Below are 13552 nucleotides of genomic sequence, written 5' to 3'. Positions count from 1 at the left end.
CAGCAGGAAGTGGGGATGCGAGTAATAGGGTGTGTGTGAAGATGCAAGATTAAAGCAGCCACCGCGCACTCTGCTTCCACCGTGAAGGTCCCTACTCACTAATTTCAATTATGTGGGATTGAGCCTATATTGAACTACATATTCCAGGTACTCATTGCAACAGCAGAAGATTCACAGGAATTCTATGATTTTCAGGCTATATTTCAGAATGCAGTTGTTAATCCTGCATGGGTGGTTGGTGTGCTCTTTATTACAGCCTGAGGGAGTGACCTTGCATGTGGATGCATTGCTGCAGGGAGCTCTATTCACAGAGACAATCAGCTGCAGGATTAGGGCTTTCATCTACTTCCATCACCATGGGTGGAAGTTGACACTTTAGGTATAAGGGAGCTGGTCCTAAAACTTCTGGTGGTAAATCTGTTGAGAAAATAGCACCGTGAGCTGATCACTAATGTAAACATACATTTATAAGCAGCCGATGAGAGGGTTCAATTTAAAAATTGTGTTTGGAGATTTCAGCAAGGGATTGGCACAAACTATTTAAGATCCAGACAGAGTCTATAAATGTTCTCTATGACACTTTAGAGGAAGTGTAAGAAACATCTGCTACTGGCCACTGTCAGAAATAAGACTAGACAGACTCTTATTGTTCTGTTCTGAAGTGACTATTCCTAACACGTCTGCCTGCCAAAATCAAGCAGGCTCTCATTTTCTTTCATAGTAATAACAACTCCAAATCTAAATAAATTCTCACTATTCAAATATTACCATATGCACAAAGAGGCTAAAAATAAGTGTAATAAGTGTAGAAATACAATGCGCAGATGTGTGCCTAGGTACAAACATACGTATATGCACTGTACATATGTGTGCGCACATGCTTACAGAACCCATTGAGAAACACCTGAACTGCAAATCCTTAAGGAAAAGGACATATTTTTTTTAAAAAGCATCTGTGCAATGTTCTGTGTAGTCAGTTTAAGCCTTTGGATTTAAGTTTCTAAGCGTTGTCTCACAAGGATTATTCAAATTAAAAATTAGTAGGGAAGCAGCAATGGGTAAGAAATTAGCCACATAAAACCAGTGACAAACTAAAAGCCAAAGCTTGCTTCAGCTCAGCCTGATACAAGACAGGTTTTAATTTACTTGAACATGTCTCAGTTTATAATAAAAGAGAAAAAATGACAGAGCCCAGAGGGGATTTTCATGCATGAATGTTTGTCAATGTTCTACTGCGGGGCTTACTCAGAAATGCAAAGGCAAGAACTATGTGTTGATGTGACACATGGATTCATGAAACTTGTGGATCTTGTAAAACAGCATTTTGCTTATAGAAAGTCTAACCAAAGAGTCACAGCGGAATTAATATGAAGTATTTTTCAACAAAGCAGTTTTGGCTGTATTTTTCCCTATACTGCCAGCCTTTCTTTCCCTTTTCAGGTTCTCATGTGACAAGGTATTTAGCAGAATCCACAGATTTGTTGGAACCTGATGGGACTGCGCCATGAGAACTTGTGCTATGGCCTCGAGCTTATGACCACTGGGCAGTCACCCATGCGCTTAGTGCCCACACTACACCAGTTCCTGTACTTCCAGCAGCAGGGATAAAATGGCTTCACTGAAAAGAAGAGGCACATGAACTTAATGCCTTAAGTCTGCTGCAAGAGGGTATATTTTCTAATGAGCAAAAGTACAAATTAATTTAACCAACTGACAAAAAACAGTAGTATTGTAGTCCTGATGCAGTCAAAATGAAATCCCCATAGCGTCAGTACTTTGTTTATATATACTGTTACCATATTACTAATCTTCCTGTGTAGTGAATACAGTACAAATGGTAAAGTCTAGGTTTAGTATGTACCAGCTCAAGTCTGGAAGAGCTGCTTATTTTATGTGTTCAGGGCATGGGCGACTGATGCCTTCTGAGTCTGGGGGGCCACCTGCAGAAGCCAGCAGTGGTGGTGGCAGCAGGGACGGGGCTGGCGAGCACCTGCAGGCACTGCTAGACGGAGCTGTTGAGCACCTGCAGATGCCACCGGTGGGGACAGAGCTGGCAAGCACCTGCAGATGCTGCTGCTGGCATCGGCAGCGGGGATGGCTCTGTCAGGGGGGGCACATGCCCCCCCATCCCATGCCTCCCCTACCAGTCGCCTACAGTTTGGGGCCAAATTTTGCTCAGTAACCAAGCAGATGTACACTGATGTAAGTGAGAGCTGAATTTGGCCCCATTATGTAACATATGTGAATATTTATGAACCGAATTCTCTCTCCTCACCAGCTCCTTTATGCCACAAGGTAGCTAGATGTTCCTAGCTGAAAATAATGTCCCTGCCCTCCCTTCTAAATTACCCTGTTACCAACATGCAGACTCTGGGATAAGAGCATGCCTAGCAAACCTCAAATACAGCACTAGCACTCCCTGGGTGACAGATGGGAGCCATAAGCAATTGCTATAAATCAAAGCAGCCTAGAGGCTAACTCTAATACAAAACTGGTCCCTACATCAGAGAGTCACAGCCAGCTTACAAATTCACAAAAAAAACCCCAGCCCCTTGCATCAGAGGTCAGGAAAAGTACCACTTGTCTTGTCTTCCCTCAGGCTTTCTGTTGCATCGGCTAGTGGTGCCTTGTCAATGAAGGTTGCTAGGAACACAAAGAACCAACACATACTCTCAGACCCCTTGGTCCATTTCTGAAAGATGCTGGTTTCTTTGTAGCTGTTCTAGCAAAGAGAAGATTGCAGTCAGTTTGGAGTGACTTTCAGGTAGATTTTCTGCCTGGGAGCTCCTGGGTAACAGAAACCTCACCTGCATGTAACATTATGTACAGATACGCATGCGAGGGCAGGTACGATCAGTGGTCCAGTCTCCTCCTTTTCTTGTACTGTCCTAATCAAACTCCTCCACCTCTCCATGGCACTGCTATGGAAAACTCCATACAGACTGTAATCAGGAGTTAATAAACAAGTCACCTCTCATCTTCAAGGCCCAACTGCTCCTTTATTCATTTGACATCCGCTATGGTTCATACAGATATAATTTCTTAATCTCTTTAAATAAAAAGACACTTTTTCTCTAAGCTCTGTGACCATGCACACAGCCAGAAACCCACAGGCAGCAGGATGCTCTGCTGTCCAGCTAAATGGGTTGGAAGGTGGGTTTCTATCAGTTTGGAAGAAAGTTTATCATGCTTCTGCTCTCAGTTGGAGAAATGAGGTGTTCAGCTGCTAGTAGAAGAACTTGTTTCAGAAATGACCTGTAAAGGCCTGATCCGCAAACATGCATATTATCATAGCTCCAGTCAAGTCACTGGCCAACATAAACAGCTGAAGATATGAATCTAACAGTAAGGACTTTAAATAGATTACTGTAAACAGTTAAACGGAGGGTGGTGTCACACTTCACTTGCGCAGTTGCAGATCATTGGAATATAGTGACCTCTATAGTGGTCCACTATAGTGGACCTCTATAGTGACCTCTTATAGTGGTAAGTACCACTCACTACAGACACCAGCTTGTCTTAGCTAGACTAACTCAATAAGCTCCCCAGGCTTGGGATAGTTTGGGATTTCAAAGTTGGATTTCCCACCACCCCAACAATTATCACCTCTTCCCAGAAAAAGAAGGAGTTTGTCACCAACAATTTTCCCCACCCAATTCTCCCTTCTTTGGAGGGTGAGGGTCAGGGAAGAGATTCTCATCCAGTTTACCCCAATTCTTCCAGAGGTATACAGCAAGGCACCTGCTGCTTTCTTCCTGGACTCTCCATGGAGGAAAGTGACTTTCCCACACAAGTCCGCATGCCCCCACGTCAACACAATCTCTCTGCTTCTGACTACCCAAGAGCTAATTCTTGAGATTGTGCTGTCTCTGTAAGAAGAGAGACAACAAGTCATCACTCGCCATTCCCCCAAGACCTTAACTCCAATGACAGCTGTGAAGATATATCATCTTCAATGCATCTTACTTTCCTTGTCTTTGGTAGCAAATACCTAAGCTCTTCAAGCAACATTTTGTCACAGTAACCAATCTATTTTCCCAATTTACACTGAGTACCCCCACCAATACAGAACATTAATTACTAACAAACTGCCTAACTGTAGAACCTACCATGTATTCTGTGGGGGTTATTTCTTTTCACAGATTAAAAAAACCAAACAGCACTGCATATTTAATTGGCCATTGTGCACACTCTCCAAAAAGTGTTCCCATCAAAGCCAAGACAGATAAAATCCCAACCTACAGTTGTTTCCAGGGTAACTGTGAGCTTGTAAATAAATGGTACAGTGGAAAGAACCCAAAAGAACTCATTTCCAAGTTTCTGACTTCAAAAACTGTTTGTATCAGACTGGTGTAATATAAATACAATACCACAGATGCTCAACAGTACCCAGCAAGCTGCTTGAGATTTCCCCTTTGCAAAATAAATTCTATGCTGGGCCTACTTTTTGGCAGGTGAATTGTTACAGTGCAATGGCACTCTGGCTGCACACTTTCCTCTGCTATCTCTTTTCATAGGTCTACACCAGACCAAAACACCTGCTCACAAGGAAGACTGCCCAGATGGTCAGATCTACCATCTCTACGGCCCCATGTCAGAGGAAAGAATCTGGCACAGCAACAAGAAATGGCAACAGATTGGTCGGTTCCTTTTCACTGTCTCACTATTTCAATCATATTAGCTTTCGCTTTTTATACAATACTGCGGTCCTCTCTCTGCCTATGTTCCAACTTCCCTGTTTAGTTATAGCCTCTGTGCAGGGATTCGGTATACAGTGCCTAACACGTGGAGCCTCAATCTCAACTACAATGTATATAATGATGCCTTTTCTGCTTCATTAAGGAGTTATGAGAAAAACACTATCCCATTTCTACTCTGATATGCTTGAATACATTTTCAGCCAAGCTCTGTTTTGCTCACTTGTAAACATCTTATTACCCTTCAATGGGACAAGGATTTGGCTCAGTGTGTACACAAAAAGACTCATATATTTTAAAAACTTGGCAGAAAGGTGACTCAACGCTAGCATTTTAAAGATTTCACTAAAATACTAACGCCCATACATGGTATCTTACAGTACTCATCTAGTTCTATAGCAATAATAGAGAAGACACTTCCTTAAAAACCACTAGTCTTAAGCATGTGCATCTCTTAGACAAAGTTACATATTTAGTTAGTATTTTCAGGTGCTTAGTCCTTCTGTAAAAAACAATTACACCTGTTAATGTTGCCTGCATCCCAGAGGCCCTCCACCAAGGAAGAGATCTAAATTGTGAGGCATTGTGTGCCTGTGGATAACAGCTGGGATTAGGATTTAGGAACTGGGTTCTGCCCCTTCCTCTGCCACTAGCTGGCAGAGTGACCTGAAGCAATTCCTTTCCTCTTTCTGTACTTTGGTTTTCCCAGCTACAAAAAGGGGATAATGATACTGACCTCCTTCATACAGTACTTTGGGATTTCCTGGGTGCATCTACATATGAGACATTTACTGCGGTTACCCAATTAGCCCTGCAGTAAATGTTTCATGTCTACACATGCAGTGCCATTAAGCCACAGGAAACTAATAAACTCTGCAGCTGAGTAGTACTTATAAATACAAATACTATCCTACTGCGGAGTTATTTATTATGCAGCATTGCACGTGTAGATGCTGACCCGGGTGTAAGTTGTGCCTGACCAGATCAGCCAGCAGGGGGCCACACTCCTACCTGCTGCCTAGCCACATGGCTTGGCAGCTACATGAACCTTGTGGTTCTGCCAGCTCCTCTGCTCCACAATGCAGCCACCCACTGCCCGGGCCTGACTCTCTATGCCCCTTAACAGCTTGGGGCTGCCCCCCAGATCCTGGGCTGCACTGCAAATGGAGTCTGGAGCTCCCCCTAGCTGCTGCAGGGTGGGGGTGTGGGGGCAGCACAGAGCAGGAGCAGCCCTAGCTAGCATCAGCTGCTCCTCCCTGGCTTAATTTGCTGCTGTCCTGGGTGCACATGTAGACATTGTGCCCAGGACTAATTTACTGTGGCACATGTTGCTCTGCAGTTTATTGTCACATTATTTGCACATGAAGGCACACTCCCTGTTAACACATACCATATCAGATCATACAGGGAGGATAAGATTACATATTAGGAAAAACTCTTTCACTAGGTGGGTAGGAAAGCACTGGAACAGGTTCCCTAGAGGGGCTGTGGAATCTCGATCCCTGGAGGGGTTTTTTTGGACCCAACTAGACAAAGCCTTGGCTGGGATGATATAGTTGTTCCTAGTCCTGCTTTGAGCAGGGGGTTGGACTGGATGGCCTCCTGAGGTCCCTTCCAGCCCTCACTTACTGTGATTTTATGATTCTATGATCTGGGCATTGTTATTACTACAATGATTGTCTATAGAGAAAGTCTACCCTTTTTTGGAATAAGCTGACTAGCTATGCTTTCCAGACCTTATTGAACCCTATACGCACTACTATTGTTGTTGCCATAATCTACATATATCCTAGTTCTGTCCCAGAGTCCCAAACCAGGCTCTCTTGTGCTAGGAGCTGTATAAACATTTAAGGACAAGCAGGCCCTGCTTCAAAGAATTTACCATATAAAAAGTCTAAAATCAGATACTGGGTAGGAGAAAAAGGATACAGCATACAAGTGATCAAACAAGTGGCAAGCACAAGGCATGTTAGAAAAAAAGGAGTGGAACTGTTTTGGCATACGTTACAAAAATGAAATAGTATGTCTCTCGAGGGCACTTGGATTACAAGTGGGGGAGAGGAAGGAATTCTGTGAATAAAGGATGAAAAGGAAAAAGGAGGACGAGATTGAGGGCATGGTACATAAAAGAAGAAAAAGACAGGAACATTTGTGTCTGTAGAAGACTGGCACTACTACTACAGACTTGTCATCCGGACTGGCATGAGGAATCTTCATCATCTTTCTAGCAGTCATGGTAGAAAGTATGCAAGCCTCCCTTACGTACGGGACTGGCTAAGTAAAGATACAGCTCCAAGCAGGATCAAAGGATCTGTTCACAGCTACCTCCAAAATCTTCTGACCAGCATATGTAGCCTTGTAGGAATGATGGCCAGAAAAGCAGATAGCAACAAGGACCCTGCTATGAATGCTAGACCTGATGGCCACAACAGTTTATAATACGCCTTCATACAGCCTCTCTCATGGCTGGCTATGTGGGTGGTTTGCAACCACTGAGATTTGCACATCACCCTGTTCTGTGATGGAAACACTGAGCAGGAAAGTCCTGCATAAACTTTAATGGATGTTAGATCAAACCCTTAGGATACATAGTCCCCCCTCATTCCTCCTCTGTCCCCCATAAAAATACCATTAGTAAATGTCCTGGAGATGGGAATGCCCCTGTACAAACTCTGAAACTTTGAATCTAAAAAAGCATTTGGGAGACTAAGACTCTGGAAGCCCAAACAATCAGGCTGCAAGCAAAGCAGTGCAGGTTTTGTTCCCTGTGGTGGGAACTGCCTGTTCCTGTTCTGCGTCCTTCTAAGAGACAAGTGAATGTCACTTCATCTCCCTGCTGACAGGTGTGAAGGACAGAGGCCCTGTGAGAAGGTGGAGATTTAAAAAAGAACAGATGTCAGGGAACTCACAAGTTATTGTTCCTACTGCAATGGCAACTGTGCCACATTGTACATACAGAAAACAGGCATTGAAGGTAACTGCCTGTACTACATATAAACATTTGCTGTCTACACTGCTCTGCTGTGGCAGATCTTAGATACATGCCATGACCTTTCATTAACAATGTTTTCTCTACTTAATATCATGGTATATGACACTAGGCACTCCCCCCTAGAAGATGCCTTTTGCTAAACTGCCAGATAATTTACATGAAGCAGAACAGAAAATGCTAATCTTGTACAGTGCTCTCTTTAAGCACATTATAAACATTCTAATTTAACATGCTGCTAAGAATGAGGTTCATTTTTAACTAAAAAATTACTGTCAAGGGCCCGTAAGTGATACACTAGGCAGAGCACATTACAAGGTAGGAGATAAAAATGGATTACAGAAAGCTAGCGGGTTGCAAAAAGAATAATCCTTCATCAGTGGAAACACCATCTCCAGCCCCTAAAGGAATGCTCTCAAGAACTAATGAAAAAACTAACCTTCAGAACATGCAACAGAGCAGATCAAGTTCTAGAGATATAGTACCTGTTCTTGAATGAGTCAAACTCACAGATATGAAGTGGAGGGAAAGGTCGTTTGCAAGCAGGTAGACCATAAAGAAAATTTCTGTCTGTCCCTAGTCTCATCCCACTTATCTGCTTTTAACATTTTGTCTATGCATTTTATATTTTAGAAGGAGAGCAGCAGTGATTTTGCTGGCTGTCAGACCTGCTTTGTCAGTTGTACCATTCTGTATCTGGGGAATGGTTTCTTTTACTGCAGTGGATTAACATTGCAGCCTTCCAGGGACATCACCTTGTCAATACAGTCCAGTTTTCAAGTTATTTTGCTATCATCCACACACAAAAATATGGCAAAGAAGCATCATGAAATTCATAATTATTACTAAGACTTTCTGCCTTTTTCATGAAAGAATATGGATACCTTGGGATATTTGGGGTTAAGTGTCATCTTCACACTACTATGTTGTTTTCACATATCTAAACATGTTGACACTGAAATAATTCAAATTCAGCATTCATCTGTGGATCTATAGTGCTCTCAGTGGAAGTAAATGGACAGTGTATTTCCATTGTTTTCGTACTATAATCCTCCTTTTAAAAATTTGGGTGAATAAAATCTTTGATACCAATGAAAATAACATGTCAAAATCTGTACTGAGAATTCCTCATAAATTCCTAACAGAAAACAAGGAACTCTGAATGGTCTTCATGAGATAAGAAGCATATCAGGGAGATATCTAGAAAAGTGATGAATAGATGACGTGTTTGCATGAATGATAAAACAGTTTATAAAAGTACTGAAAGAAAAAAGATGAAGGCTCAAAATTTCTGTTCCCCCAAAAAAAACTAGCCAGAAGGAGGCAGTAATATATTTCTAGTTACTACCGTACCATCCCTGTTCAGTACTGTATCTAACCACTTCACAAACATTAACTAACTAACCAACTGGGGCAAAAGAATATAGTTCTATTGAAGTTACATCCATTTTCATCTAGTTGAACATAGAACCCAATGTATTTCTCGGTGTTTAGCTAATAAAACTTCTACTTGATGTTGAAAACCAGGGAGAGAATGAGATAAAGGGGGTAAATATTAAGTGGAATCAGAATCAAACACAACTTGTGGATCATGGATGAAATCCCAGCTCCACTGAAAACAATGGCCACGTACTCATTGGCTTCAATGTGGCTGAGATTCCATCCCCAAAATCTTGAATAATAAAACCACATGTTACAACTCTAAGAAAATTCTGCACTTGTATAATTAAAATTAAATGATGGAGTTGCCTATTAAAAACCATCTGTTCCATCACTTCCCTATATTTTTCTTGTTCTAAATGACAATAAGACCAATTGCTCTAATTTGGCCAAGCATTTCAGCATGTGCGTAAGTCCTTCACAATTCAGCAAAGCACCAATTTCAATGGGATTTAAGCAGATGTTTATATTAGACTCTAAATGCTGATACTCAGACTTGCAGGGAAGAAAAGACTGTCATTTTATTTTCCTGTTAAAAAAAAATCTTGAGACAAAGTACTGACACATTGTGGAAATGATCCTTTTGGCACCTGATTGGTGAATGATGCTGAAGGCTGAATTGTTGCTTCATTCCACAACAAAGATGTATACTGCTATTTAAAGGAAATGCCTGTTATTTAACTCAAACAATATGAAATCAAAATAAAGACCATACTTTTAATATGAAAGAAAATCAAGGGATTTAGGGAAATTAGTGCAGGTTTCCTATTGTGCATGCTCCTAAGGGGCGTACTGTGTGCCATCCAAACAGTCAAAGTCAAAATATGAAGTCTGTCTCTCAAAGAACAATGACCTCTTAGGATTCATTAACTGTTTTCTCCACATTGCATAGCTCACCTGATCCTGTCTGATGCTCCGCAGCCCCTGATGTGTGAATAAGACGAGGCAGGCATATTTTCCCCTCAGTTTTGGTTACTTTTCCCCCTGATCTTTATAGGTCATCTGCATTTGTCCCCCTGTTTCATTAGACTGGCATCCTTTTTCATTAGTGTCCTGTCTGGCTGTTCAGTGCCATACGCGCTTGAAAGTACAATCGCTGTTTGGATTTGGAGGGAGGCTTTTGAAAAATCTAGGTCATGTACCGTAAGTTTAAATATGATTTGTTCTGTAAGGTGCAGAGACGAGATCGCCTTGCTAAAACTGCTGAGCAGATGTATACATTTGCACAAAGAGAATCAATTTTCAATTTCATTGATCAGATATCAACTTGACTGCCAGGGCGATTTGGAGATTTGTTGTGCTTGCCTATGAACAGGTGTTATGTTCAGCACATGTGCAGCACCATTAAATATCTTCGTTTTGCTTCTCAATTCAGTATGTACTAGGACTTCAAGAATCTTTCAGATCTAAAAAAACTGTGCATCTAGGAGGACTAGCTTCTACACCCAAATCTCTGTGGGATTAACTCTCTCGATGTATGTGTGTGTTCAGTTTATCAGAGCAGCGGGTTTTCTGTGAAATCACAGAAGTTGGAACCATCTGGAAGGGTTACTGTGGAAACAGCACAGGATAGGAAGGGGATGGGAGGAGGGATGCCATGACAACCTTTTGGGGTTTCCCAGGAAACCAGGGTTGCTATGGAAACTGTATCACTCAGATCCGAATTAGTAACTTCCGCTGGAAGGCGTGTTTGCCACTTTAATCTTCTTGTGATAGATGGAGACGCTTATCTCAAATGCATTGCAAATAGCCAAATAGGCGGAAATATCCCCTTTGTTTCTAGGTTGATGGGTTTTGTTTGAGGCTGCACAGTCACTGCAAAGAGACCGTTACTGATTTAATGGGAGACTAACAATCCCTAATCTGCATAGACATCATAGGATGCACAAACTCTCAGGATACTGTTCACTAACTCAATTGTTAATCTTTGCGATTTGGTAGGAAACATTTCCTCTACAACATCATGCAACCAGCAATTTCAGGTTGCATGAAACAATCCCGTCGGATTGCAAGGGAAGGGAATTAGCAATAGGAAACTAGCATGTTTTTTTCTGGTTAAATCAAAACTGCTTACGTTTGGTCTCTGAACAAATTTATCTGGGGAGAAAAAGAAATCAAGAATGTGCCTGTAAATGACACACACCACGTTTCAATATTAAGCATCACTTAACAGTGTGGTAGCAGAGACAGTTTGCAAAATTAAATGGTCATTTCCTTCCAAATATGCTCTGCTACATGATTTTATTTTCTCCCCTTCCGACTCATAGTTTTCATTCCAACAAGTGCGTGTATGTGGTGGGAAGGGAGAATCGGCTACACACTGCCTCGCTTCAAAAATAATAAGAAAAAAAAGCAGAAACGGCAAGCTGCTCCCCCCTCCAAAAACAAAAACCAAAACCCAGAAGCAGCCCTGCAACATGTTGCAGAACAAACACCTGTTTCAGCCGCGAGCGTGTTCTTCTCTAGGTCCTTTTTTCCTTCCCATTCTCTTTTCTTCTGATTCTTAAATCCCTTTCTTTGATCTTAAAAAGGAATCATCTGAAAAAATAAATGTATAAAACAAGGGTGCACACACAGACCAACGATGGTGCATGTTCCACACAATACAGATAACACAGTCACTTTGCATTATTATTTTTGTTTTTATACACATCCTCGGATTTTTTTAAACATCCGTAAAGATCTTTTTGATGTTCACACAGTTGGGATTGTTTGTAGTTGTGCAGTTGCCCGTCTTAAAAGCAGCCTGTTTGAATGCACTGTGGTTGATTCCTCCCTCCTCTATCACCATGTACTCTGACTTGCTCAGGGTGGAATTGCTGCGAGCCTTCTTCATCTCCTCAGTAGACGAGAGGTGCTGACAGCTCCCTACATGCATATACTGGGCTTGCTCCTCGCCTTCGGTCTCCCGATGGTAAAAGTAGTTGAAATTGGAGACTATCACAGGCACAGGAAGAGCAATGGTTAGCACCCCGGCAATGGCACAGAGGGACCCCACAATCTTTCCCCCAATGGTGATTGGGTGCATGTCCCCATAGCCCACTGTGGTCATGGTCACCACTGCCCACCAGAAGGCGTCAGGGATGCTGCTGAATCCTGAGCTGGGATCGTCAGCCTCTGCAAAGTAGACAGCACTGGAGAAGAGGATGACTCCAATGAAGAGGAAGAAGATGAGCAAGCCAAGCTCCCTCATGCTGGCCTTGAGGGTCTGTCCCAGAATCTGCAGCCCCTTGGAGTGCCGAGAGAGCTTGAAGATGCGGAAGACCCTGACCAGCCGAATGACCCTAAGGATGGCTAGGGACATGGCTTGCTGGCCGTTACCCTGCCTCTCCGCCAGCTCAGTGCCCAGCGTGATAAAATAGGGGATGATGGCCACAATGTCGATAATGTTCATGATGTTCTTAGAGAAGGTGGCCTTGCTGGGACAGGCGAAGAAGCGGACAAGCAGCTCAAAAGAGAACCAGATGATGCACAAAGTCTCCACCACAAAGAAGGGGTCGGTGAAGGATGACACCATGGAGGGGGCCGAGGAAGAATTGGTGAAGACGTCCGGTGTGAACGGGCCACCCCCCGTCCCAAAGGTTCCACCCGTCCCCTCGTAGTCTCGGTCATCCCTGAACTCGGGCAGAGTCTCCAGACAGAAGATAACGATAGAGATGAGAATGACAAGGACCGAGACGATGGCGATGCCTCGAGCTGGCCCAGAACTTTCTGGGTACTCAAAGAGGAGCCACACCTGGCGCTGAAACTCCTTGTTGGGCAAAGGCCTCTGCTCCTCGCGGATGAAGCCCTCGTCCTCCCGGAACTTCTCCATGGCCTCCTCGCCCAGCTGGTAGAAGCGGATCTCCTCCGAGAAGATGTCGATGGGCACGTTGACCGGGCGCCGAATCCGGCCCCCGGACTGGTAGTAGTAGAGGATGGCGTCGAAGCTGGGCCGGTTGCGGTCGAAGAAGTACTCGTTGCGCAGGGGGTCGAAGTAGCGCATCCTCTTGCGGGGGTCTCCCAGCAGGGTCTCGGGGAACTGCGCCAGGGTCTTGAGCTGGGTCTCAAAGCGCAGGCCTGAGATGTTGATGACCACCCGCTCGCAGCACTCGTGCTCCCCGCCGCCGCCCTGGGGGTGGTGCCCAGGGGGCACGGGCGCGTGGGCCGGCGGGGGGTCGTAGCGCTCGCCGCCCAGCAGAGGATGGGGGTGCTGGGGCTCCTCCAGCAGGGGGTCGCCCCCGCCCACCACCACGGTCATGTCTTCCTCCTGCCCTTCCTCGGGGGCGTCGGGGGGCGCCTGCTCGCTGTAGCCCGGGTTGTGGTGGCTGCTGCTGCTGCTGCCTCCCCGCGGGTGCCTGCTGGTGGAGGAGGCGGCGGGCGAGTACAGCAGGCTCAGGTGCTCGTCCATAAAGGTGACGGGGGCGGCGGGGCGCGGGGCAGAGGG

At 44.1% G+C, this 13552-nt stretch overlaps 1 protein-coding gene across 1 annotated transcript in view; it reads right to left on the bottom strand.

The window, feature by feature from the left end:
• Positions 1–13546, bottom strand: part of LOC102382636 (potassium voltage-gated channel subfamily A member 3) — a 28057-nt gene extending 14511 nt beyond the window's left edge. The window contains exon 1 of the mRNA XM_006025280.2: positions 10024–13546. Coding sequence (XP_006025342.1) covers positions 11792–13516 — 1725 coding nt within the window. The 5' untranslated portion in view covers positions 13517–13546 and the 3' untranslated portion in view covers positions 10024–11791. The remainder of the gene's footprint in view (positions 1–10023) is intronic.
• Between the last annotated feature and the right edge of the window lie 6 nt (positions 13547–13552).

Source organism: Alligator sinensis, unplaced genomic scaffold (assembly GCF_000455745.1).
Source record: "Alligator sinensis unplaced genomic scaffold, ASM45574v1 scaffold872_3, whole genome shotgun sequence".
NCBI classification, from domain to species: domain Eukaryota; kingdom Metazoa; phylum Chordata; order Crocodylia; family Alligatoridae; genus Alligator; species Alligator sinensis.
This window is presented reverse-complemented; position numbering and strand designations above follow the sequence as displayed.